The sequence below is a fragment of the Podarcis raffonei genome, chromosome 10, assembly GCF_027172205.1.
Source record: "Podarcis raffonei isolate rPodRaf1 chromosome 10, rPodRaf1.pri, whole genome shotgun sequence".
NCBI classification, from domain to species: Eukaryota; Metazoa; Chordata; class Lepidosauria; order Squamata; family Lacertidae; genus Podarcis; species Podarcis raffonei.
In genome coordinates, this window is record NC_070611.1 from 76,748,465 (window position 1) to 76,776,404 (window position 27,940).

The window sequence follows — 27,940 nt, forward strand, 5'->3', positions numbered from 1 at the left end:
TCTATTGAAAGGTACTTTACATCTTAGATTATAATCACATTGTTTGACATTGCCTTCAATATTTCATTACTATACAGTTTTACACATAAATACCAGAACTTCACATACACAAAATGTGTTCAAGACTGATTTCCTGCCGAGTTCATTTCTGTGAAGAAAAGAGTGGACTCTGAGAGGAAGATGTCCCACACTCCAGACACCAAAATGGGATCTTCCATGTGAGAGTCCCTGGATGTTCCTTAAACACTCCATTGTAAATAAAGCACTTTTGCAATCTTTTCATTTAAACTGCTTCTCCTCTCTGAGTTTGTGGATGGTTTGAAGGGTTTCAATTCCTAATGTTCTTCCTGTCCGTGAGTCTGTTGATTTAGAATTTCCACTAGGACTCAACCTCTATCTACTTTCCTGATATTTATAAGGTTTGTGTTTTGTGTGAGTTTGTTGACATAAATCAAGGGTTCCACTCTGACGGAAGCTCCTTCCACAGTGCATACATTTAAATGGTTTCTCCGCTGTGTGTCTGCTGATGTCTTCTAAGGGTTCCACTGTGACTGAAGCTCTTTTCACACTCCATGCATTTAAATGGTTTCTCCCCTGTGTGAGTCCGTTGATGTGTTCTAAGGTTTCCATTATCACTAAAGCTCATTCCGCACTCTATACATTTATATGGTTTCTCCCCTGTGTGAGTCCGTTGATGTCTTCTAAGGCTTCCATTAACACTAAAGCTCTTTCCACACTCTATACATTTATATGGTTTCTCCCCTGTGTGAGTCCGTTGATGTGTTCTAAGGCTTCCATTATCACTAAAGCTCATTCCGCACTCTATACATTTATATGGTTTCTCCCCTGTGTGAGTCCGTTGATGTGTTCTAAGGCTTCCATTATCACTAAAGCTCATTCCGCACTCTATACATTTATATGGTTTCTCCCCTGTGTGAGTCCGTTGATGTGTTCTAAGGCTTCCATTATCACTAAAGCTCATTCCGCACTCTATACATTTATATGGTTTCTCCCCTGTGTGAGTCCGCTGGTGTAATTTAAAGTATCCATTACTACTGAAGCACTTTCCACACTCCAGGCATTTAAATGGTTTCTCCCCTGTGTGAGTCCGTTGATGTCCTCTAAGGTTTCCATTATCACTAAAGCTCTTTCCACACTCTATACATTTATATGGTTTCTCCCCTGTGTGAGTCCGTTGATGTCTTCTAAGGCTTCCATTATCACTAAAGCTCTTTCCACACTCTATACATTTATATGGTTTCTCCCCTGTGTGAGTCCATTGATGTCTTCTAAGGCTTCCATTATCACTAAAGCTCATTCCGCACTCTATACATTTATATGGTTTCTCCCCTGTGTGAGTCCGTTGATGTGTTCTAAGGCTTCCATTATCACCGAAGCTCATTCCGCACTCTATACATTTATATGGTTTCTCCCCTGTGTGAATCCACTGGTGTAATTTAAGGTCTCCATTACGACTGAAGCACTTTCCGCACTCCAGGCATTTAAATGGTTTCTCCCCTGTGTGAGTCCGTTGATGTGTTCTAAGGTTTCCATTACCAGTAAAGGTCTTTCCGCACTCCAGGCATTTAAATGGTTTCTCCCCTGTGTGAGTCCGTTGATGTCTTCTAAGGCTTCCATTCTCACTAAAGCTCATTCCGCACTCTATACATTTATATGGTTTCTCCCCTGTGTGAGTCCGTTGATGTGTTCTAAGGCTTCCATTCTGACTGAAGCTCATTCCGCACTCTATACATTTATATGGTTTCTCCCCTGTGTGAATCCGCTGGTGTAATTTAAGGTCTCCATTCTCACTGAAGCACATTCCGCACTCCAGGCATTTATATGGTTTCTCCCCTGTGTGAGTCCGTTGATGTCTTCTAAGGTTTCCATTACCAGTAAAGGTCTTTCCGCACTCCAGGCATTTAAATGGTTTCTCCCCTGTGTGAGTCCGTTGATGTGTTCTAAGGTTTCCACTATCAGTGAAACGTTTCCCACACTCCATACCTTTAAATGGTTTCTCCCCTGTTGGAGGTCGTTGATGTGAACTATGTGTGCTCATTCAATGAACATAGTCCACATTTCACACATTTTAATTTCTATTCCTAATGGGGGGGAGGTGACCCATCCCCTGGAGTTCTGACTGCCTTCTCCATCTCCTTCTTCAGAGTGGGAGGAAAGGGAATCCTGTTTTGGTTTCAAGGAAGAGAACTAAGGGAAAGAGAACAAATCAAGTTCCATTAGCACCTTCTCCTATTTCAATGTCTCCTTCATTCCCTCAACTCCTACCCATGTTCCCATTTTTTAGGAAGTGAAGTTGCAATGTCATCAAATGATAATAATTCATGAGCAACTAACAAAATCCTCAACCAATGTTCATAAAGCAGCTTGATTTTTTAAAGAATGATGTCCTGTCTGATCTCGTGCCCATCTTCTGACGCAGGACTATCCTAAAATGACACAGAAAAGCAGGATATTCAAGGCCAAATGATAAACTGTACTTAGTGGAATATGTAGTACCTTGAAAATGTAGTATTGATTCACTAATGGACTGAGGTTGTGTTATTTCTGGGGACATGAATTTGTTCCTGTTCTGTCTTAAATATCATAATCATACGATGTCATGGGGTGTTAGGGGAGTGGTAGTTCCTTTGGTGGGGGAAATGTCATGCACCTTATGGGGTAATTTATCCACCATTGGTCCCCACCCTGCACTCAGCTCTCACCTGTGGCTTCCAGAAGCTGTCAGCATGCAACAGAGGCCACAATCCCAGGAACGGCTTCAATCGGCCGGCTAAACCAGGTGAGGATAGCTGATGGGTCTCAAATCCTTGGTTTATTAGGGAATTCTGCTGCAGGTGAAGGCAGGCCCTGGTGGATGGAGAGGATGAGAACAACAGTGAATCCCACAGTCAAGAAAGCAGATTCTGCCCCTGCTGCAGAGGAAAGTGAAGGGCAGATGGGGCTCGTCAACCAGGGAAGGAAGCCCATCGAGAAGGAAAACTCTGGTCGTAATACTTTGCTGCCTCGTGAGTTATCTTCAGAAGAAGAAAAGGCTATGGAGGAAAACCTACACAAATCCAGAGTGGAGTCTCTAAGATAGTTACATGGTGTCCTGCACACCTCCTTCCAGCCACTCTTGCAGCCAAGCTGGTGCCTAACGTACTGCTCTGCTTTCTTGGGACCATATAAGCAAGGCTGAGAAGGGTGTCTTGTTGTCTAGGCAGCCCTGAACCCCCAAACACACTGCCCAGGCTTGTAGTGCTGCTAACACATCAGTTTCAGGGGGAGCGATGAACTCAGATCTGTGTATCAGAATCTCTCCAATGTGGAATATGTAAAACAGAAGCACTATTTACATCATACATCAATTAAAAAGTATTCAGAATATTTGTCTTTTGAAGAAAAGGCCACTAAGTATCCGATGGCCCCTTCAAAGCTAATGAAAGTCTTGTGCCTGGAGCTTTTGGGGGTGCAGGACCAGGAAAGCTTCTGCCACCATTATCCTTCCAATTGGGATTTAGGCCTCATCATGCAACAGAAACTGCCCTGGTTGTGCTCGTTGATAATCTCGGATGCGCTAGAGTCTGAGGGGAAAGCTATTTCCTGGTTCTGCTAGATCTCTCAGTGGCTTTGGAGACCTTTGGCCATGGTGTCCTTCTGGACCCTCGAGGAGAGCTGGGGAAATGGTTATGCAGTGGTTCCGCTCCTTCCTCCTGGGCCATGTCCAGAAATTGATGTTGGGGCATGGGTGTTCAGACCCCTGGGCTCTCACTTGTGGGGTGCCTCAGGGCTCCGTCCTCTCCCCCATGCTTTTTTATATCTATATGAAGCTGGTGGGAGAGATCATCAGGGGTTTGGGTTGGGTGTTCACCAGTATGTGGGTGATACCCAGCTCTTCTTCTCATTTAAATTGGAACCAGTGAAGGTGGTGAATGCCCTGTGTTGGTCCTGGAGGTGGTTTGAGGATGGGTGGCGCCTAACAGATTGAGGTTGAATCCTGACAAGACAGAAGTACTGTCCCTGGGGAACAAGGGGTGGGCAGGTGTGGGGGACCCCCTGGTCCTGAATGGGGTAACTGTGGCCCTAAAGGACCAGGTGCACAGTCTAGTGGTCATTTTGGACTCACAGCTGACCATGGAGGCGCAGCTCACTTCTGTGTCCAGGGCAGCTGTCTAGCAGCTCCATCTGGAACACAGGCTGAGACCCTCCTTCCCCGCACACTGTCTCGCCAGAGTGGTGCATGCTCTGGTTGTTTCCGGCTTGGACTACTGCTATGTGGTCTACATGGGGCTACCTTAGAAGGTTACCCAAAACTGCAACTGAATGGGAGCAGCCACCGAGACCACATATCACTGCTCCTAAAGGATCTTTCCTGGCTCCCAGCACATTTTCAAGCACAATTCAAATTGTTAGTGCTGATCTTTAAATTGTCATGGTTGCATTTTCCAGGCATAGAAAAATATTGATCTAATGCAGGCTTCCTGAAACTTGGCAGTTTCCTTTCTGCTGAGAACTGGTGGTGGGATAAGTTGCGATTAGGTTATGAAGCTGGTTTAAACTGGAGTGAGCCAGGCTTGTTATCCAGTCCCAAGGTTACTCTGACATTTAATAGAATATAAATTACAAGGCCGAAAGGCACCTGGTCCCACTTCCTAGTCTGCTATTTCTCTACTCTGCTTGTGTGATTCATACTTGAGTGCTGTTTTGGTATGCTGAGTTAGGGTTTTACATAAGTTAAGTTTTTGCTATTTTTTGGATCCTCTTATGCTTCTTTGCCTTCAGTAATAAATTTATTTGCTGAATGAGATCGTTATGGAGCAGCAAGATCTGCAACCTAAAGCCCTCAACAGCCTCGGCCCTGTAGACCTGAAGGAGCATCTCCCCCAAAATCGCTCAATCTGGACAGGGAGGTGGTCCTTCGAAGGTCTTCTGCTGATTCCCCCCCCCCCCCCCCCCGCGAGATGCGAAGTTGCAGGGAAGCAGGCAGAGGGCGAGGAAATGGGCAACATTCTGACATTTAGAAGACAGCTGAAGGCAACCCTCTATCGGGAGGTTTTTAATGTCTGATGTTTTACTGTCTTTTCTTTGTACTGGAACCAGGCAGTGGAAGAGAAACTTAAAGATGGAAGCCTGAGAGAGAGGAAAAGGTTCATGGCTGCTTCCTGGGTGGGATTGCGGAACCGAAGAGCTGCTTCTGAGAAGGCCTCTCCCCTCCTCTCTTCCTGGACAGGGCAGGGGCTTATGGGGGCTTATGAGGTGGGAAGAGGATGGAGGTTACAGGAAGGAGGGGTGGGGGGACTGGACCCCCCACTTTTCAGGGATCCCTCTCTGGTCGCCTTGAAGGGGTGGCCGATTCCTGGGTGGGAGGGTGAAGCCTAGGCGGCCCCTCCAGAAAATCCCCGCAGGCGCCACCATGGAGAAGTGTCCCCAAAGACTGGTCTTCCTCTCTCCCCCCCACCAGTGCTGCCCTTCCCTGCCCCAGGGATGCTCCCCCTCCCCACTTCCTCGACTCCCTCCCTCTGTCCCAGAGTCTCCCCTGCACCCAGAGGCCCCCCTTGGCGCGGCTCAGCCCTCAGCCCTCATCCCCCATCTTTCCATCCTGAGGGTCCACCCCAAGACGAGCAGATTAGGGACGGGGGTCTCTATCCAGGCGTCCCTCACGCCCGTTAACCCTTTCATGGCCTGGCTTTATCCGTGCGGAGCCCACAGGACCCCAGGAATGCCTGCGCGGGGGAAACGGGCAATGGGGGTCCTCGTGGGGACCCCCTGCGTAGATTCCCCATGTCCGCCGCTGCCAAGGCACCCAAGGGGCCAAGGAAAGCCCCCTTCGCAGCACGCGCGCAGGGATCCAGACCCCACGGAAGGCGCTTGGGGGAGCTGGAGGGGTCTCTGGGTCCTTTTCTCCTCTCTCCTCCGCGATCCCTTTACCTCTTTGTTCTCGCTCCCGATTCTCCTTTCCTTTCCTGCTACATCCACGTGGGTGGGTAGGGGATTTACCTGCCGCCTCTTCTCCCTTTTCCGAAAGCCCTCCCCCCCCCCCCGAGCTACGGCTCAGAGCAGCAATCCGGAGTGGAAGCTCCGCTTCCGGGAGAAGCAGGCAGGTTGGGAGGGGGGCTCTCTCCGCTCATTCCGGAAACAGAAGCCGGATTGGAGGAGGAGGAAGAGGTGTGACATACTGGGGGGGGGGGATTGAGGGTTGTGGGGGCGGTGTGAAAGCAGGTTGTGCCGGGAAGGGAGGGAAAGAATTGTTTCCCCCCTCCCCCCTTACTAGGAGAGCGCGGAAGGGGCTGATCCGGGCCATCCAGCTGCAAAGCGGGGTCCCCCCTACAATCTTTACATTGCAAAATCCTTCCTTCCCCCACCCCAGGCCATGAGCTTAGATCCACCCCATGTTTTAGGACGGTATTGTTGCACATTGAGCAGCGGGTGGGGCTCTGTGACTCCTGTATTACGGGAAAAATGGGGCTTGGGCTTTTGCACACACAGAGAGAGACACACCAGACACCCAGGTAAAATTCCTCCCTTGTGTATCCGTCAGAGGTGGCACAAGGAGGCCAGGAAGAAAGCAAGGCAGCTGTTGGTCTGTTTGCAGGCAGAGCCCCCCCCCCCATGCGAGGAGTGACGCAGCCCAGAAATAAAGCGCGTTGCAATTTGGACACCCTCAGATAGTAGCCCCCCCCCCGTCACAGAGAGAGCACCCCAAAAACATCCCCGCTTGCGTCACAAAAAGAGTTGTCGACGGAAATCATATCAGACTCCGAGTTCCTGTTTTGGCAACATGACAAGTCTGTCCATCGGTTGCCTATTTCAGCATCCCCATCTCACGGAGGGGGGGGCTCAGGAAGATTCTCCTGCCACGTGACTGGGGTCAGACAGGGCTGCTGTTTTGCTCTCCTTACTATTTCAGCTCAGGTTTTCCTGGCAGAAGTTCTATTTCATCACAAAATGGGTGGATCCATTGAGGAAATGGGGCTAAGCCAAAGCATCCGTTGTAAAGAGGCAAATGTGTATACTTTGTTACTGTTACGGAAAGGGGGGGGCATGTCTTCTTCACCTTCTTCTTCGCTACAATATATCAATTTATTTCCAATTGTCAATGTCAAAAGGGACTAAAATTTATAAAATTCATAGAAAATCAACGTGCCAATTTGCTCAATTTCTCTAGGACTCCATCACACCTCCCCTGCCCTCCATAATCCCTCAAGCAAGGTGTCAAGACCCTAATCCTGTCAAATCACTCTGCCAAGCCTTTCCTCCGGGCAATGCCAGGTGGCAGACTATGCATACATGGACCATTGTCTTCCCATCACCGGCACTCAGGAAGCGCTTATCTGCGCATATCTCCAGCTCTGCATATTCCCCCCTCCCTCCTCCATATGTTAATCCGGTGTAACCCAACCTCTCCTTAATGTATTCATGATGTAATCTGTGTAACCCAACCTTTCCTTAATGTATTCATGATGTAACTGGGATGTGTTTTGCACTGTATTCTGGGACATGGGGGGAGTTTCAAAAGTTCATGTCACCCCTTTCTTGCTGTTCAATCTTGCCTTGAACCTGTTGCGCAATAAACTTGGATCTTCTGCAATTTGCTCCTGTCCGGCTGAGCTCATTTTCTTCCGCAGGGACCCACGGACTTAGTCCGATGAGCTGGGTGGCAGAGTAGCCCCGCACCCAGATTTTAGCCGTAACAGTTGGCTGCCCAATGTGGGGCATGCGGTTCTCCCGCGTTGCTGACCGGGGGCCCCGAAATCTTCAGCCGGCACCGGGCCATTTTGCCTGGGAAGATCCTTTGGACCCCCGGCCATCCTCCGGGCGGTAATCAAAAGCCCCAGGAGTTCAGCCGGGGAGCAAAGAGGGATCCAGCCGGCTTATTCATCGATCCCGGGATCATCATAGAAGACACGTGAGTATAAGGAAAAGGAAAAAACCCAGTGCACTGGTGGGAAGGGGGTGGAATCTCCTGGCAACTGAATTCTCTGCCCTCCTCTCTATCGCTCCTTCTCGCCTGTCTCTTGGTCCAATTGGTGAGAGAGACCGTGGACTGCTGCTCGACCCAAAAGGGGGGTTCTGAGCTCTATCTCTTTCTCCTCTCAAACCCTCCAGTCAGCTGCACCAATTGAGAGTCCGAAAGTAAGACGGAGAGACCCGGCTTGGAAAGACAGCCGACTCCCCGCAACGGACAGCTCAGTCGAAAGCAAGGGGCTGGAGTTCTTCTTCCGAACTTCCCGAGCGCCCTTACAGAGGGGGCAGGAAGGGGTCTTGCTTTCTGTCTCAATCCCAGCCGCACTGGTCGGTGCCACGTAACACGTGTATCGTGCGTGAGCCTGCTTCCAAAAGCAAGGGGGATTTTCGGTTCAAAACTCTATCCAGGGATCACCCAATCTGGCACCGCACGGTGCGGGCGTTCAGTAGGGCCCCTTTTCCTGAGATTGTGACGATAGGTAGGAGGTTGCCAGGAGGGATAGCCCATGAGGAATTGGGCGGGATCGGCAGAGTGGAAAAGGACCCCAGGTTATTAAATAGGAAATAGGAAAGGAATAGAAAAAGGAACCGAGTGGGTGAAGCTCGTTAAATTGTTAGGAAGTTGCCAAGCAACAAGGAAAAGAAAAAACCCTAAATAGCCCCCTGTACAAGTTACCCAGATCCAAATCAACCCCTCTCTTTCTCCCTTCTCTATCCCAGAAAAAAGAAAAAACAACAACAAAAAGCAACAACAACGCATGCATATATAAAGGGGTACCCAGTCAACTAAGCATTGTGAGCCCTGCCAGTTTGGTTAACTGGTGGTGTTTGAAGAGGCAAGGAGGCTCTTAAAACCATGTGGGACCTTCCTACTAATTTCACTTAATGAAGCCAAAGGAAGCGGCCCAACTCCTTGCAATAACCAACTAAAGGATGAGAATATATATGTTTACATGTTGTCTGTTATGTGTGTTGTGTGTTAATACATATATGAGAATATGAGAATATGTATGTTTACATGTTGTCTGTTATGTGTGTTCCTTCTGTCTCTGACAGACTGCCTTTCTTAAGTGTGCATAGTTTAAACTGCAAGCTTGCTTCAAAATTTTAAATCTAAGGAAGGCATGCTGGACCTTATCAGTCCTAAATAAGACAAATTGAGAGTGAAGGGTGCAAATGTTTACCCCACCTCTTGCTTTGCCGCAACTTTTGAGATTGTGAGTCTACAGTCTATTTTGGAATGTGAAGTTAACCTAATGTTTCTGCTGCAAAAGCGTAGTTGAGCACAACTGCTCTCTCAAGCTAAAATGCAGTGTATGTATTTCATTAAGCATATGCCTATGAAAGTATGGTGTTCCTTCTAAGAAAATATGTGAGTCCAGTTTTAACTTTGATTTGGTTGGACAGAAGAGTTATTGTAAGGCTCCTGATATCAGTCTCTATAAGACTTCCTGGCCAAATGCCCCCCTTGTTTCATTCTGTCTCTTTCAGTTTTTTGTTTTTTTCCCCTCCCTTCTTACTTCTGTGCCAGGTAAATTTACTCCCGAGTAAGCTTCCTTTAAGGGAAACTGCAAAGAGGGGGGAGCAATCTTTCCTAAGGTACCCTGCATCTCACTTTCCTATGTGTAGTTATTAAAATAATAGTAGTAATAATAATAATAATCTAAATTAGGCTTACTATTCCTCTGCAAGTTCAGAAAAAATTGTTCACTTTTGTATTCCCTTTAAATCAAATCTATGGCTGTTTTAATTATGCTTAATAAAAGATCCTCTCCCTATCTTAGAAAAACTGTTCACTTCAATCTTCCTTTAAATATCATTTCACTAGGAACTTGCATTCTTTAGTCTAAGGAAGTAAACTCTCACTCAAACTAGCTTCAAGATCTGCTAAAAGGGTTCTGCATAAAGCTGGGTACTTTTATTTTCATCTTCCTTAGTACATGATAGGAGCATTGATTGTGCTCTCTTCCCCAGTAGTGCCTGTGTACATAAGTATGTGTGTGTCTCTTTGGTAGTACAAATCTTGCTGTGAAATCTTGCTGTGAACCCTATATTTTGGAGGGTTGGACTAGATGACCCCAGGGTCCCTTTCAACTCTCCCAATTTGTGGCTGTGTGGAAGGACATGTGTCCGCAAGCATTGGAGGGTAATTCTTAAATTCTGGTGTGGTGATGGAGTTGAAATTCAGCCTAGCTTTGCTCTTTAGTTTAAAAGGTGAGAGGTGAAGCTGTGATGTTTTGAAGCACAACTGGTAATATCAAGCATTTGAGTGATTACGGTGTTTATCATTTTGTCTACTATTTAAAAATCAGACTTCAAAGTCAATTCAAAGTTTAAGCACATACAAATACATATGGGCCTTGACCAATCCTGTAAATAAAGGGCAGGAAATTTTTTTGTCTGCAAATGGTAAGGCTGAAATGACTTAGAATGTTAAAAAATCCTATGAATTCTGACTCTCTGGCCATTTTTCCCCATATATAAGGGCGTGGCATTGTTCCGCGAATGACCAGAGGGAAATCACACAAAATGATAGCCCTTTCCTGTAAATAAAGGAAGCACTCCCTTGCTTGGGCTACAGGAAACATGATCCCTTAGAAAATTTCTAGCTTTGGTAAATGCTTGAATTGCGGAGTTTCTTGTTTTGTTTTAAATCTAACCCTATTTTTAAAAAATCTACTCCTTATCCTTCATTTCCTTTATTCAAATGGTAATTTAGCCAAAAGATTCAACATTTTCAATAGTATGAAAGGTTTGCTGAGACATGAACTCTGCACATGCACAGAGGCTAGATCAGCTAAAAAAAAGGAAAAGAAAAAGAGAGAGAGAGAGAGAGGAAGGAGGGGGAACTGTAAGGGGGGAGAGGAGGTTTGGAGAGCTTGGGCTGCAGGGAGAAACTTATCCAAATTTCCTTATGTAAAACTTGGAACCATTGAGGGAAATCACCCTTAATGTACCCTTAAGTACTGGACCATCAAAGTCAAGAGGTTGCCAAATTTCAAATCTTAACATGCCAAATTCTTTTCACAGGTAAATATCAAAGCATTCCCCCCTCAATGGGATTTAAATCACAGACTTTGTGTGCATTTTAGGAACAGCATTTCCTGACAGGCTTCTCACATGAAATAATTTTCCCTTTTAACAGGACATGTGAACCCCGATAACAAAGTGTTTGTCCCTTCTTTTCTCCCACAGCAACTTTCTTTCTGTTCTGTGAAACAAGTCTGAATCCCTGCTATATTAGTGACTTCCATCTCTTTGTGGCTTTGACACTTTTAAGTTACAAATAATCTGTTTTCATTTATTTAATCCATTTTTCCATGATGTCTATGAAATTAATCGAAGCACAAGCAAACATTATTTGTGGAATGGTATTTGTTTACCTTTTGCCTGAGCATTTCTTATTGATTCTGTCATTTTGGCTAGTTCAAGGTACTTGCAGAACTTTAAATTGTCATTCATTTTTTCTTGGTATTAAGTCATTTCCCAGTATTTTGCTATTAACATCCTAGCCGATATTGTCACATCAAGAAACACTCTTTTATTTTCATTGTTACTGCAGGTTTCTTAAAATTGTGTGTCTTAGCATTTATTTATTTTTGGTTCCTCATAGGTCAGTGTGTGTGTGTGTGTGTGTGTGTGTGTGTGTGTGTGTGTGTGTGTTTTATTATTATTTTAACCTTGTATTTTTTACAGTTCTCTTTTAAGTTCCCAAAACCCTGCCCCCTACAGGATATCACTTCTACAAATGTGTTACTACAGATCCAATGAAAAGCTTCGCCACCACAAGACCTGCAGCAACAACAACAGACACCAAAGTTTTCAAAGTGGCCACAGCAATTCCTTTCAAAGGGGGGTGGAGTAGAATTGTAAGGACATCTTCTCACTTTTGAACCTCAAGACTGTGCTCCAGGATTCAAAAGATACATACATAAAATATCACAATTGTCTCAAGATATGCAACTGATACTTAATTAGTTTGTTTTGTATTATGTGTTATTATGTAGGAATGTTGAAATGTGTCTGACAGTGTGTTATTTCCACAAATGGGGGGGGGGCTATTTTGTGGCTATTTTTGTGTGTAATTGTTTTTATGTTTAATGTCTTATTCCTTACAACCCAGTGGAGGATTCTCATACATTTTATGCTTTTAACAGACCAGGCTATTATGTAGTCCAATGTTTAGAACTAGATAAATTTATAACCACATTTAGTTGTTTCACCTGGCACTCTGCCAACTTCCCTACCCATTTTAAAATGTGCTAAAAACTCGCTTAACCAAAGAGAAGCTGATAAGATACATGAAAGTGCATATGCTTTGGTTTAGCAGGAATAATCCCTTATAGAGTTAAATTGACTTATTTGGACAAATGCCCTCTAAGAATGGTTTTATTTTAACAGATTGGTTTGAGAAGTTGGGAACCATGGGGCAAGATAAATTCAAATTGGACTCATTTTGAATTGGGCAAGTGTATCCAGGCTGCAATTAGCTTTTGGTCCTTAAAGTGCAAGTGAGCAACTTCCCATGACTGCAAGACCAGAGCCTATAATAATAAAATCCCATAGAATGGCCAAGGCAAGGACATTTCCCTCATGACGTGTCCAAACCTGTGCCAGCTGGGGTGAGTGCCAGGCAACATGGTTAATATGAAAGCCCGAAGTGGATTCACCAGGGATTGCCACTACTGTGACACCATGCCGGTGTGAGACCACAGAAGAGCTACCTTGACACCTGAGAACACAAAAACGGTGGAGCTAAAAAAAAAACCAAACTGCATTTTTTTCCAGTCAGTAGCGGACCTTCCTGCTAAATGTAAAGCATAGACCACTATTGAACAAAATACAACAGGTGTTCTTTTATGTGATATCCTATATCCAGCTATCTGCACTACTATACTTGCAAATGACCTTAAGAGGCATGGCTTGCAAGTCCCCTTCAGGTTTGCACAAACCCACACATCTAGTACGGTGGATACCAAGTTATTAGTGCATATCTATATAGCATACACGTACATTATTGTATTGGTCCGTGTTGCTCCCTCCTTTGCTGCCCTGCTCAACCCACCTCCTTTTCCATTAAAGCCTATTCCCACTCACAGGGCACCCCTACCTTCACCGAGATTTAGGGTGCAGAGAAAAGATTTGCAAGTTCTTACAGAACTTTAATGCAAATCTATCTCCGAATGGGGGACTGTTACGGAAAGGGGGGGGCATGTCTTCTTCACCTTCTTCTTCGCTACAATATATCAATTTATTTCCAATTGTCAATGTCAAAAGGGACTAAAATTTATAAAATTCATAGAAAATCAACGTGCCAATTTGCTCAATTTCTCTAGGACTCCATCACACCTCCCCTGCCCTCCATAATCCCTCAAGCAAGGTGTCAAGACCCTAATCCTGTCAAATCACTCTGCCAAGCCTTTCCTCCGGGCAATGCCAGGTGGCAGACTATGCATACATGGACCATTGTCTTCCCATCACCGGCACTCAGGAAGCGCTTATCTGCGCATATCTCCAGCTCTGCATATTCCCCCCTCCCTCCTCCATATGTTAATCCGGTGTAACCCAACCTCTCCTTAATGTATTCATGATGTAATCTGTGTAACCCAACCTTTCCTTAATGTATTCATGATGTAACTGGGATGTGTTTTGCACTGTATTCTGGGACATGGGGGGAGTTTCAAAAGTTCATGTCACCCCTTTCTCGCTGTTCAATCTTGCCTTGAACCTGTTGCGCAATAAACTTGGATCTTCTGCAATTTGCTCCTGTCCGGCTGAGCTCATTTTCTTCCGCAGGGACCCACGGACTTAGTCCGATGAGCTGGGTGGCAGAGTAGCCCCGCACCCAGATTTTAGCCGTAACAGTACCATCCTGTGAGTTGTGTTGCAAAGGCCATTTGCAGAAAGGCTCCTATTGTATCACCTGCGGCTACATGTTTTGATCTTTTTGCGGAAATGTTTTCCTCGGGCTGAGACCATTTGGGGCTTTCAAGGTCAGCACCAACACTTTGAATGGTGCTCGGAAACGGACCGGGAGCCAGTGAATATAATAATAATAATAATAATAATAATAATAATTTATTATTTATACCCCGCCCATCTGGCTGAGTTTCCCCAGCCACTCTGGGCGGCTCCCAATCAGTGTTAAAAACAGTACAGCGTTACATATTAAAAACTTCCCTGAACAGGGCTGCCTTAAGATGTCTTCTGAATGTCAGGTAATTATTTATCTCTTTGACATCTGATGGGAGGGCGTTCCACAGGGCGGGCGCCACTACCGAGAAGGCCCTCTGTCTGGTTCCCTGTAACCTCACTTCTCGCAATGAGGGAACCGCCAGAAGGCCCTCGGCGCTGGATCTCAGTGTCCGGGCTGAACAATGGGGGTGGAGACGCTCCTTCAGGTATACAGGACCGAGGCCGTTTAGGGCTTTAAAGGTCAACACCAACACTTTGAATCGTGCTCGGAAACGTACTGGGAGCCAATGCAGATCTCTCAGAACCGGTGTTATGTGGTCCCGGCGGCCACTCCCAGTCACCAGTCTAGCTGCCGCATTCTGGATTAATTGCAGTTTCCGGGTCACCTTCAAAGGTAGCCCCACGTAGAGCGCATTGCAGTAGTCCAAGCGTGAGATAACTAGAGCATGCACCACTCTGGCGAGACAGTTTGCGGGCAGGTAGGGTCTTAGCCTGCGTACCAGGTGGAGCTGGTAGACAGCTGCCCTGGACACAGAGTTAACCTGCGCCTCCATGGACAGCTGTGAGTCCAAAATGACTCCCAGGCTGCGCACCTGGTCCTTCAGGGGCACAGTTACCCCATTCAAGACCAGGGAATCCCCCACACCAACCCGCTCCCTGTCCCCCAAAAACAGTACTTCTGTCTTGTCAGGATTCAACCTCAATCTGTTAGCCGCCATCCATCCTCCAACCGCCTCCAGGCACTCACACAGGACCTTCACTGCCTTCACTGGTTCTGATTTAAAGGAGAGGTAGAGCTGGGTGTCATCTGCATACTGATGAACACCCAGTCCAAACCCCCTGATGATCTCTCCCAGCGGCTTCATATAGATATTAAAAAGCATGGGGGAGAGGACAGAACCCTGAGGCACCCCACAAGTGAGAGCCCAGGGGTCTGAACACTCATCCCCCACCACCACTTTCTGGACACGGCCCAGGAGGAAGGAGCGGAACCACTGTATGACAGTGCCCCCAGCTCCCAGCCCCTCTAGACGGTCCAGAAGGATGTTATGGTCGATGGTGTCAAAGGCCGCTGAGAGATCCAGCAGAACTAGGAAACAGCTCTCACCTTTGTCCCTAGCCCGCCGGAGATCATCAACCAGCGCGACCAAGGCAGTTTCAGTCCCATGGTGAGGCCTGAATCCTGATTGGAAGGGATCCAAATGGTCCGTTTCCTCCAGGCGTGCTTGGAGTTGTTCAGCAACCACCCGCTCAATCACCTTGCCCAAGAATGGCAGATTTGAGACTGGGCGATAGTTGGCCAAATTGGCCGGGTCTAAAGATGTTTTTTTAAGAAGCGGTTTAATGACCGCCTCTTTCAGCGGGTCTGGGAAGGCTCCCTCACAGAGGGAAGCATTCACCACCCCGCAGAGCCCATCGCCCAGCCCTTCCCGGCTTGCTTTTATCAGCCAGGATGGGCAAGGATCAAGGAGACAGGTGAAGATTTCTTAGGACCCGTGTTCAGGGGCCAGCTGTTAGGAGGCCTTTCAGCTGCTGTCCAAAACTGAAGGTATCCCTTGCCGGAAGTGATCCATAAACCTCTCCTCCTCCGCCTTCTCGGGATGCCATTGGTGCGCGATGCTCCTGCTCTCGGGAGAGGGAGAGGCGTGAGTTGGGTGCGCTCGGCTTGCCAAGGGTTAAATGGAAACGAGCTAGATTCCTAGACAGGAAAGTAAGACGGGGGGGGCAGGGTCCTCCAGAGCGAAAGCCCAATCCCCCCCTTTCCTGCAAGAAGTCGGGCGTGTGGGGGTCCCCTTGGTTCGGCTCTGCAGAGGCTGCCTGGGGGCGCCTGATGGGATCCGGTGAGTCTCCTCTCTCCCAGGATAGGGCCCATGGGGAGAGCGGGGGTCCCAGCGCTGCATGGCGAGAGGGGGGCAAGTCAGGGCGCGGAGGGTCGCAGGAGGGCGGCAGCTGTGCTCTTGCTTTGCATGGATGCACTGCTGACCCCTTGGATCCAGGAGCGCTGAAATGCATGCAAATAAACCCCATTCAGATGTATGGATCAGTCCCCTTGTATAACAGAGGTTGTCCGCGGATGGAAACATTCGGACATGAAATATACCCTGGTCCCTAAAACCTCACTTGTGAAAGGAGAAGGAAGGAAGGCAGAGAAGAGAAAGCGCTTCCTCTTGCAGGGCAGAGTAAAACCTGTGGAACTCCCTCCCACAAGAGGCAGAGGCCACCAATCAAGGTGGTGTTAAAAGAGGAGGAGGCCAATCTGTGGTGGTGGAGGAGAGGGCAATGGGTGGCTCCTCTTCTCTGTCTCCCCTATAGGAGGGAGGCCTCTGGCCTGATCCTGCAGGGCCCATTTTCTCCTCCAGTGCTCAGTTCCTCCAGATGCAAGTGTGGCCTCTGAGATTGCTTGGGGTTGAGCTAGATGATCCTTGGGGTGTCATCCACTTCTACAGTTCCATGAAAGCACCACTGGAGGTCTCACAAGCCAAGGCACTGAGAGCAGGAGAGGTCCTGCTGGAAAGGAAACAACCAGTGCAACTGTTTTAAAACAGGAATCCAATGTGTTTGTTCTGGGGGGACTCAGTGGGGAGGGGTAGACCCATGGATGCCACCTTGATCTCCTTGGGCAAAGAGGTGGGAGAGAAATGCCATTCATAAAGAGAGGCAGCCCAGCCAATCATCTGGCTGCTGCATTTTGGGCCAGTTCCTGAGTTGCCTTCAAGGCAGTTCCACACAGACAGCGTTGCAACCATCCCATCTGGTGCAGAGCAGGGAAGACCAGGGCCATGTCCTCTCTGTCCCAAAAGGTCTGTGGGGTGGGGAAGTAGCCTGAGCTGGACATTGGCCTCAAGCAACCATGATGGACCCAGGAGAGCCCTCAAGTATTCATGACTGGGAAGGGGACATGTTAAGCAATATAACTTTATCATCATCATCATCATTACTGTTAGTTCCCTGTCTGTAATCCGAATCTCCTAGAGCAGATTACAAAATTTAAAAAAACCAATAAAACAGTTGAAAACACATTACAGTGGTACCTCAGGTTAAGAACTTAATCCCTTCCGGAAGTCTGTTCTTAACCTGAAACTGTTCTTAACCTAGACACCACTTTAGCTAATGGGGCCTCCTGCTGCCGCCGTGCGATTTCTGTTCTCATCCTGAAGCAAAGTTCTTAACCCAAAGTACTATTTCTGGGTTAGTAGAGTCTGTAACCTGAAGTGTCTGTAACCTGAAGCGTCTGTAACCCAAGGTACCACTGTACTCTCATAGAAAGGCGAGTCCTACTTTATTTGCTTTTGAGTGCACACAGATGCACCCGTCTTGCATGCTTGAGTAAAGCAACTCCAGGGCAGGAGGAGAGTAGGGGCCACGTGTAGAGCAAGTCCCACACTGAGGTCAAAAACACACAGAGAAGCAGCAGGATTTCTTTAGTAATAGTTTACTGAGCTTTCAAAGCATACAGTTCTCACTGGGTCCCCAGTGAGGCACAAAACTTAGCGCCTGAGAGCAAATCCAGTTTCAGCAGTAAAAAAAATGCAGCATGCAGGATACCTAAGTCAGGCACACAAACCGGCAGAAGGGAGCAAGGGAGGAAAGAGGCTGGAACGACCCAGGGCAATGGAGGTGTGTCTATCGCTTCCTGTCGTCTGGGAGGGAAGTCAGCAACTCGGCATCTGCAGGGGCTTCATGAAGAAAAGCTTCCAGGCAAATGGGCATCACAGAAACACACACTGTGATTCTTGGTATGTTGCCGTATCAATTGTTTTTGAAAGGTTATCACAATATGGTCTAGAAACCAGTTTGGAACAATATATCGCCCAGCCCTAATCCTCACTGACCACCAGCAATCCAGATAAACACTCCTTTATAAATAAAGCACTTTTGCAATCTTTTCATTTAAACTGCTTCTTCTCTTTGAGGTTGTTGATGGTTTGAAGGGTTTCAACTCCTAAAGTTCTTCCTGTCCGTGAGTCTGTTGATGTAGAATTTCCACTAGGACTGAACCTCTATCTACTTTCCTCATATTTATAAGGTTTGTCTTTTGTGTGAGTTTGTTGACATAAATCAAGGGTTCCTCTCTGACTGAAGCTGCTTCCACAGTCCATACATTTAAATGGTTTCTGCCCTGTGTGTCTGCTGATGTTTTCTAAGATTTCCATTCTGACTGAAGCTCTTTCCGCACTCCATGCATTTATATGGTTTCTCCCCTGTGTGAGTCCGTTGATGTCTTCTAAGTGTTCCATTATCATTAAAGCTCTTTCCGCACTCCAAACATTTAAATGGTTTCTCCCCTGTGTGAATCGGTTGATGTATATTGAGCTGTACACTCTGACTGAAGCTCTTTCCACACTCCATACATTTAAATGGTTTCTCCCCTGTGTAAGTCCGTTGATGGCTTTGAAGGGCTGCATTGAAACTGAAGCTCTTTCCACACTCCATACATTTAAATGGTTTCTCTCCTGTGTGAGTCTGTTGATGTCTTCTAAGTTTTCCATTATCACTAAAGCTCTTTCCGCACTCCATACATTTAAATGGTTTCTCCCCTGTGTGAATCTGTAGATGTGTTCTAAAGTTTCCATTGAAACTGAAGCTCTTTCCACACTGCAAACATTTATATGGTTTCTCCCCTGTGTGAATCTGTAGATGTGTTTTAAGGCTTCCATTCTGACTGAAGCACTTTCCGCACTCCAGGCATTTAAATGGTTTGTCCCCTGTGTGAGTCCGTTGATGTGTTCTAAGTGTTCCATTTTCACTAAATCTCTTTCCGCACTCCAAACATTTAAATGGTTTCTCCCCTGTGTGAGTCCGTTGATGTCTTCTAAGGCTTCCACTATCACTAAAACTCTTTTGACACTCGATACATTTATATGGTTTCTCCCCTGTGTGAATCCTCTGGTGCATTTTAACATATCTATTCTGACTGAAGCTCTTTCCACACTCCATACATTTAAATGGTTTCTCCCCTGTGTGAGTTTGTTGATGTGATCTAAGGGTTGCCTTGGAATTGAAACTCTTTCCACGCTCGATACATTTAAATGTTTTCTCCCCTGTGTGAGTTTGTTGATGTCTTCTAAGTGTTCCATTCTCACTAAAGCTCTTTCCGCACTCCAGGCATTTAAATGGGTTCTCCCCTGTGTGAGTCCGTTGATGTAAAGTTAAGTTTCCCCTATGACTGAAGTTCTTCCCACACTCCCTGCATTTAAATAATTTCTGCCCTGTGTGAGTCTGTTTTTTTTTTTTTAAATATTTTATTAAGGGTTTTCTTGTTTTACAGTGTAAGTGTAATGCCTCGTATTTTTTTTTCTTCCATGTAACAATTTTACAAATCTGTTTCATTTGATGAGGCATTAGGGAGAGAAGAAAAGAAAAAAGAAAAAAAAGGAAAGGGGGTGGAGGGAGGGGAGATGGATGGGGGTGGGGTCGGGTAGCGGTGTTTCTGTTATGCTTAATGTATGTAGAGTTTGGTGTCAGCGTGCTTGTGTTGTTCACTTGTGTTCCTTTGGTGGTGAGAGAGGTTGGGGTTGGCCTAGGGTGTGATTGTTTGTTTGTGATTGGCTGTGGTGATCTTTGTTTTCGTGTGTGAGTGAGGTGGGTGGGTGTTTTGGATCAGGTTAGCCATATTGATTTGTATGCTGTTGGTGGATTATTGTCGTTGTCCTGTTGGGCTGTGTATGTGATAAAGGGGAGCCATACCGGGGTGAAGGTGTCTTCTTCTGTTTGTCCCCGTGTCAGTTTCAGTTTATTAGTTAATTTTTCTAGTAGGGCTGTTTCCCATACTATTTGGTACCATTGGTCCATGCTTACTCCTGACAGGTCTCTCCAGTGTCTGGTTATGGTGTTTCTGGCTGCTGAAAGTAGGTGGGTTATGAGTTCTTTGTGGTGTAAATGGGCATTGTTGTCTTGGAAGATGTTTAGTAGGGCCAATTCTGGGGTGACGTCTAATACTTGTTTAGTTATTTTACATATTTCTTGTATGGCTATTGTCCAGAATAGTTGGATTTTGGGACACTCCCACCACATGTGGAGGTATGTGCCTGTGGAGGTGCACCCTCTCCAGCATTTTGGTGAGGTTCCTGGGTGTATTAGCGCTAGTTTCCTTGGTGTTAGGTACCACCTGTAGGTGAGTTTCAGTGTGAGTTCTTTTCTTTTCGTTGATATGGATTTAAAGGGGGGTTTAGACCACATTCTGGTCCATTGAGTGGGGTTAATCTCATAGCCTATGTCATTCTCCCATTGTTTTTTGATTGCGTCTAGGGGATTTGCGGGGTTTTGGAGTAGTATTTTGTATATTGCGGATACCGCCCCTTTACCGTTTCCCTTTGTTGTTAGGAGGAGGTTTTCAAAGGTTGTCAGGGGTCTAGTTGCTGCTGATTTTACTGTTGGGTTGTTTAAGAGGGCATGTAGTTGGTGTTGTGTTAACCAGGGCATTTGGGTGTCTTCTAGTTTGTCTTGTATTTCTTGTGTTGACAAGGGTTTGTTATTTTTATAAAAGTCTATTAGGCGATATAAGCCTTTGGTTCGCCAGGTTTTTATCTGGAGGTTTTGTGCTGCATGGTGGAATAATGGGTGGTACGCCAGGGGGATTAGTGGGGATGGGGTTGGGGATAGTTTGCCTATTTGTGTTTTCCATGCTTTGAGCATGGTCTGTGTGTACCTGTTAAGTGTTGTGGGAATTTTCTTTAGTTTGTTTGGGAGGAGTGGGTATGTTGTGGTGCAGGTATTTTCAATTGTGTCCCTCTCTAGGTGTACCCATTGTTTTGTCTCATCTTCTAGTATGTATGGGATTATATGGCGTATTTGGTTGGCAATGTAATATGCTTCTATGTTGGGGATTCCCCATCCTCCTTCTGAGGTGGGGAGGTGCAGGTATTTGGGGCTTATTCTTGGTTTTTTATGTGAGAAGATGAAAGAGTGTAGTTTTCTCTGCCAACTGCGGAGTTGGGTTGAGGGGATCCAGATTGGGAGGGTTTGGAATAGGTAGGTTAGTTTTGGGAGTGTGATCATTTTGATCATGGCTGTTTTGTCTGAGAGAGTGAAATTCATGTTATTCCATCTCTTTAGGTCTTTGTTAATTTGTCGCCACAGGGGCTTGTAGTTGTGGAGGTACAGTTTATTGAGGTTTCTGGTTATTTGTACCCCTAGGTATCTGAACTTGGTGTGGCAGAGTTTTATTTTGGTGACCTTCGTGAGTTCTTTTTGGGTGTGAGGAGGGGTGTTGAAGCACATAGCTTCTGACTTTGTAAAATTTACCTGTAGGCCCGACACCATTGCAAATGTGTTGAGTTCTCTGATTAGGGAGGTTGCTGTGCTTATGGAGTCTGGTGTTGTGACCATTAGGTCATCTGCAAAGAGCCCTAATTTATAGGTTCTGCCTTTTATTTCCACTCCCTTGATGTCTGTGGCTGCTCGGATGCGGATTGCTAAGGGTTCCAGGGCCAGGATAAATAAGAAGGGAGACAGTGGGCATCCTTGTTTCGTGCCTCTTTGGATAGCTATAGTATTAGAATCCATATTGTTAGTTCTGCATTTTGCTGAGGCTTGGGAGTATATTTGTTTGAGGGTTTGTAGGAAGTTGGGGCCAAATTTCATGTTAGTTAGTACTGCTAATATGTATTTCCACTCTAAGCAATCAAAGGCTTTGAGGATGTCTAGGGACATAATTGTCAATGGGAGTTTAGTTGCCTTGCTGTGTTCGATCAGGTTCAGTAGTTTCCTGATGGGGTCTGTTATATTGCGGCCAGGGACAAAGCCAGTCTGGTCTGGGGCTATTAACTTGTGTAGGAAGATTTTTAGGCGGTTGGCCAAGATTGATGTGAATATCTTGTAGTCTTGGTTTATTAATGAGATTGGGCGGTATGATTCTACTTTGAGGCTGTCTTTTAGTGGTTTTGGGATGGAGACTATTTTGGAGTGGGTCCAGGTTTTGGGGATGGGGCCCCCTTTTATGATGTCGTTGAATAGGCGGGTCATGTAGGGCATCAAGGGTTCTTTGAATTTCCTATAGAATTCTGCTGTGAAGCTGTCTGGGCCTGGGGCTTTGTGTGGTTTCAGGTTTTTGAGGACCACTTCTATTTCCTCTGGGGTGATAGGGCTGTCCATGAATTCCTGTTCCTCATCAGTTAGGGTAGGCATGGTCAGTCCTGCTAGAAATGTTCTGATTTCCTTCTCTGGTGGGTTATGGGAGGTGTATAGGTTGGAGTAGAATTCTGCAAATTCTGAGGATATTTCTTCAGGGGAGAATGTTATGTTGCCGTCTTTTTTGGTGATGCAGTGTATTCTTGTTTTGAGTGCTTTTTTCCTACATCTATTTGCTAGTAATCTGGAGTTTTTCCCTCCATATTCGTAGAAACGTTGTTTAGAATATAGAATGTTGATCATTGTTTTGTTAATTTCTAGGGAGTCTAGTTCTCTCCTTTTTTGTTCTATAAGTTTGAGGAGTTTTTTAGATCCTGTTTGTTTGTAGCGTGTTGAGAGGGCTGTGATGTCTTGTTCTATTTTGCTAATTTTTGAGGAGGTTTGTTTTTTAAGGGATGTTTTCTCTTTTATGCAAGCTCCTCTGGTGACCGCTTTCATTGTGTCCCATAGGAGGGGGGTTCTTATATTGTCTACATCGTTTTCCTTGAAGTAGTTTTGGAGGGTTTTTGTGAGACTCTCTCTAATTTGTTTGTTTGTAGTTAGGATGGGACTGAAGGACCATGATGGGGTGGTTTGTGTTCCTTCTCCTATTTTAACGGTGACTTCTACTGGGGCATGATCTGTGATTTTAATGTTACCTATGTTTGTTGATTCCACTGAGGGGATCAGACCCTGTGTGAGCAGAATGCTGTCCAGTCTGGACACTGTATCGTGACGTCCCGATTGGAATGTATGGCTGATGTCTCCCGGGTTTTGCTCACCCCAAATGTCATAGAGACCCCTGTTTTTTAGCATTTTTAGTAACTTGTAGGAGTTCCTAGTTGTTGGGGGTTTCCTTCGGAGGAAGGTTGCCCATGGGGTTGTAGGGTGGATGTCTTTCAGGGATATACCTTTCATATTTAGATTGAGGTCCCCTCCTAGGATTGCTTCCCCTTCAGAGAAGGAGAGGAATTTGTTTAGTGTCTTCTGGAAGAATTCTAATTGTTTCGCGTTTGGGGCATATATGGAGCCGATTGTCAGTTTGATTTTGCCATCTAGTGTCCCTTTAGCGAAAATGAATCTGCCTTTTTTGTCCTTGAGGACTGTTGTGGCAGTGAAGTTCAGGTCTCTACTGAGTATTATGGCTACACCGCGAGCTTTCCCTGAGCCTCGTGCGACCCACTGTTGACTGAAGCGGGGGTCGCTCAGGAGTTTGCTGCCTTTGGGTGGGTTGTGTATTTCTTGTAGGAAGGTGATATGTGGTTTCATGGTGTTTATGTATGAGGTGATGCGTTTTCTTTTGATGGGGTTTCCCAGCCCCCTCACGTTTAATGTAATTGCTTTTAGGTTAGCCATCTTGCTTGTCTATTATGTGGGGCGATTCCCTGCCAACCCGTTCGGGTTGTCTTGTGTCTCTCTCTTCGTGTTGTTTAAGGAACCAGTGGGGTTGCGCTGACCTAGGGTGTGGTGGGTGGAGGGCTAATGGGATTAGAGTAAGATTTGGGTTAAAGAGTAGGGGGTAAGTTGTAGAGAGTTTCCTATATGTAGTCATATAGGTGTTTGTTTGGGGTATTTTAGACCATCTGGCATTTAGCTGGTTGGTCCTAGGTCTCAGCTGGTGTGGAAGGCCGTGTTCAAGGACAGGCCATCCCCCCTGTTGTTTGCGATAGGGGGAGATCAGTGAGACAGTGTGAAGTGACTTTGTAACGTCACTGTCAAGTATAAGGTTCATAAGCAGTGTTGCCAATGTTATGAGCAACATTGTTGGTGTGTTGGGGTGGGGGTGGGGGTGCTGGTACGCTCTGGTGCCACCATAGTGCTGGTTGATTTTATCAGATTTTAGCCTGATTGTGGGTTGTGTTATTAAGGTTGGAGGAGTTGTTTTTCCTTAGTATGGAGATGTTGAAGGTGTGGGTGATGGGGAATGTGGTTGAGGTCGTCTGGACTGGTGTTGGGGTGGGGATTTCTGTGGGGGTGCGGGGCTGGGGGGGATGTTGATGGTGTTAACTAAATCTATGTTTTGGGGGGGGAGAGAGAGGGGGAACGGGGGGGGGGAAATCACCAGTCCTTCAGTTTGTGGTTTCTTCCTGGTTGCTTCATTCAGCTGCGGTTGTTGCTGTTGTAGGGTTGTCCATCTGCGATGAATTGGTTTGGTTAATCTTGGTCTGGTTTCTTGTGTCGTATGGCCGGCGGGACGGTTCTGAGCATGATGCTTGTCTGTATTGGTTTGCGTTGTTGTGCCGCTTCTGTTGTCTCTTTTTCTTCTGTACCGTCGTCCAGTTGTTTGCTGTTGTTTCCTCGTGGTTGGGGCTGTCACTTGGTGGGTTTGTCGGTTGCCATTCCGGTGGGAGGTCGAGTTCAAGGTTCTTTAGTAGTTGCAGGGCCTCAGGTATGTTGGTAGCCATGTGTTGTGTTGTATTGGTTGTTACAATGAGGCGGAAGGGGAAGCCCCATCGGTATTTGATCCCTGCTTGTTGGAGACGCTGAGTGCATGGGCGCAGGCTTTTCCTCCGGTTTAGGGTATCCTGAGATAGGTCCTGTAGGGCCAGAATGGGGGTTTCTCCATATCGAAGGTTGGTTGAGTTTCTGAGGTTGTTCCATACCTCTTCCTTCTTTTTGTAGCGTGTGAAGCATACAATGATGTCTCTTGGGGGGGCGCTGGGTTTTGGCATAGGTTTTAGGGCTCTGTGAGCCCTCTCCAAGTCATCTGCCTCAAGTTTCAGGTTTGGGATTGTGTTTTTCAGCCAGCGTATAATTAGGTCTGCTGGGCTTTTCTCCTCTGTTTTTTCAGGAAAGTTGCGGAAGCGGATGTTACAACGTCTATTGCGGTCTTCAAGGTCGGCTTGCTTAATTTTCATCTCTCTGTGTTCTGCTTCCATTTGGTTTACCAGTTCGTCCAGTTTCTTGTTCACACGTGCGTTCTCCTCCCGGTATTGCTCTATTATTCTTTCTTGCATTTGGTTCTTGTTCTCTAGAGCTTCCACTTTGGAGGTTAGATTGTTGATTAGTACCTGCATGGGAGCCATTGTGGCCTTCAGTGTTTCTTCTAATCGTGCTTCTAATCTTGCTTCCATTTCCCTCAGATCTCGTTTCGTTACTGGGTGGTCATCATCTTGAAGGGGAGTTACGGTATTAGCATTGTTTGCCATCTCCCTGGTTGGTGTCATCTCAGTCTCCCTAATGGTTTTGGTTTGAGGTTGGCTTGGCGTCCTCTTGGAGTAGGGCGTGTGGTGGTTAGGAGTTGTGGCAGTGGTGATTCCTGGGTATTGTTGGGTTGCTGGGCTGATCAGGCGTTGCTGGCTGGTGGCTTTTACAGAGCGTTTGGATTAGGTGGTCATGGGGGGGGCAGGTAAGCAGAGATGGATAGACTAACGGACAGACAGTGCATATAAAGGGGGGGGGGTTAGCAGGTAGAGATACAAGAGATTAGAGGGGTGGGGCCAGGGGAAATATGTGTTTAGGAGGGGGTTGTATATACCCAAAAGGGGTATTGGGGTCCAGTTAAGGTGGAAGTTGGGGTTGGGAGTGCGCTCAGAAATAGAGACAGACAAATAGGCTATATGTAAAGGGTGGAGGGAGAAAAAGGAAGAAGAAGAAGGAAAGAAGAAGGGGGGAGACGGAGGGGGGAGAGGGGGGATTGGAGTGAAAGGTGGGATAAAAGGAAAAAATAAGGGGGGTGAAGGGAGAGAGAGAGGAGAGCAAAAAGGGAGAGAGAAATAAACGGGGGGGGAGAGTATCAATAGCAATAGTAGTGATATGGAGGAAATTTGTGTTTTAAAAGAGAGTGGTGGTCGTAGCTGGGGGCCAAGGGTTCCCCCCTCAAGAACAAGCTAACAAATAGAATAGAAAGGGCTTTAAAAAGAGGGGGGGGGAATTGTGTGTGTGTGTGTGTTGTTTTTTTAAAAAACAACCTATTTCCCCCTAATTACTATTATTATTTTTTGTTTGTAAAAAAGTAAGGGTGGCTGCTGCAGCAGTGGCCCCTCTTTTAAAAAGAGAAGTGATAAAAGTAGGTATATGGCGGGGGGGGGGAATAAAAAAGAATTATTTTTTTTAAAAAAAAGGGAGAGGGGGAGGAAGGGGTTAAAAAGGGATTTAAGAAAAGAAGAAAAAAAAAAGGGTAGTTTCTTGCGGCTTTCCTCTGTTTTCCTTGCTGCTGGAGGCTGCAGTCGGCTCAGCCACGTGTTTTTCCGGAGCCTTTTTTCTGCCCACCTACGTCTCCTCTTCTTTCCCGTAGGCACAGATGGGGGCAGCAGCGGTAAAGTTGGGGCTCTTTTTCCTTTCTTTCTTTCTTTCTTTTTCTTCCTCTTTCCCCCCTTTTCCCCCTTCCCTCTTTGCCTTAGCTCCACTGTCCTCCTGGTTTTGGAGCTCCTCTCGGCTGTTGGGGGGGGTGGTCGGGTGCCTTACCGGCTCAATCAAGGTTGTGGGGGGGTGTTTTGGCTCCTTTGATAGACGCCCCGGGCACCCCCAATTCCTCTCCGCTGGCAGCAGCAGTCCTGGGAGTCCCGGAGTCGGCCAGACAGAGCCTTTTACTCTGGCTGGCTTCAGGAGCTCTTTTCTGCTGTTGCAGCCGCCATGCTGCCTCGCCGGAAGTCCCCCTGTGTGAGTCTGTTGATGTATTCCAAGTTCATCACTTCGACTGAAGCTCTTTCCACACTCCATACCTTTAAATGGTTTCTCCCCTGTTTGAGTTTATTGATGTGAGATATGTGTGCTCATTCAGTGAAGCATATTCCACATTTCACACTTTTTAATGGCTATTCCTAATGAAACGAAAGGTTCCCCACCTCCCAGAATTCTGACTGTCTTCTGTATCACGTTCTTCAGAATGGGCGGAAAGGCAATCCTATTTTGGTTTCAAGGAAGAGAACAAAGGGAAAGAGAACACATCAAATGCCATTAGCAGCTTTTCTTATTTCAACATTTCCTATATTCCCCCGCCTCCTACCCATGTTCCCAGTTTTTAGGAAATGAAGATGCAATGATGTCAAATGATAGTAGTGCATCACCACCTTTCATAATCCTCACTCATTTTTAATAGCGCAGCATGATCTTGGAATACAGCCTTTCCAAATTAATTGTTTCCTCACAGGAAAGGCAGCTGCTCTCTGTCCATGAAGAGGCCCCCCTTTTTTCTGGTTCATCGTTCCTTTGGACATTCCCCATCCTCGGCATCATAATCCTCCATCCACCTCTATCTCTCTCTCTTTTTTTAATCAGTTTTTACTGATTTTCATTATTACACATACACATAGAATACATACACTCATTATACATTTATTCATCCACCTAAGCCTTAAGCTCTGCCGAGCTTCGGACTTCCCTTCATCTCTTCAGTAAGTATCATATAGTTATAACATCGCATATTCTATTTAATACTATTTTGTCTTATGCTGTTAGAGTTACTCCAACCCTGCCAGTGTCTTTAAAATTTTACCATTTTCTCTTACATATACCAAATATTTACTCCAATTTTCAACAAACTTCTTTTCATCTTGGTCCCGTATTTTCCCCGACAATCTAGCCAAGTCTGCGTAATTCATCATTTTGGTCTGCCATTCCATGATTGTAGGTAGAGTATCAGTTTTCCAGTTCTGGGCCAACATAGTTCTAGCTGCTGTCATGGCGTACAAGAAAAGATTTTTATCCTTCTTTTTAATTTCCTTCCCTT

The 27,940-nt window shown here is 46.2% G+C and overlaps 1 protein-coding gene and 1 pseudogene across 1 annotated transcript; both read right to left on the bottom strand.

Moving 5' to 3' along the window:
* Nucleotides 1–27,940, bottom strand: part of LOC128421753 (zinc finger protein ZFP2-like) — a 461,814-nt pseudogene that overhangs the window by 261,570 nt on the left and 172,304 nt on the right.
* Nucleotides 512–27,893, bottom strand: LOC128422909 (oocyte zinc finger protein XlCOF6-like; the record flags this gene model as incomplete). The annotated part of the gene is made up of 3 exons (XM_053407528.1): nucleotides 27,737–27,893; nucleotides 18,597–19,202; nucleotides 512–2,004 (listed from the first exon to the last, which is right to left on the bottom strand). Coding segments are annotated over exons 1-3 (2,256 nt in total), but the record flags the coding sequence as incomplete, so codon positions are not given.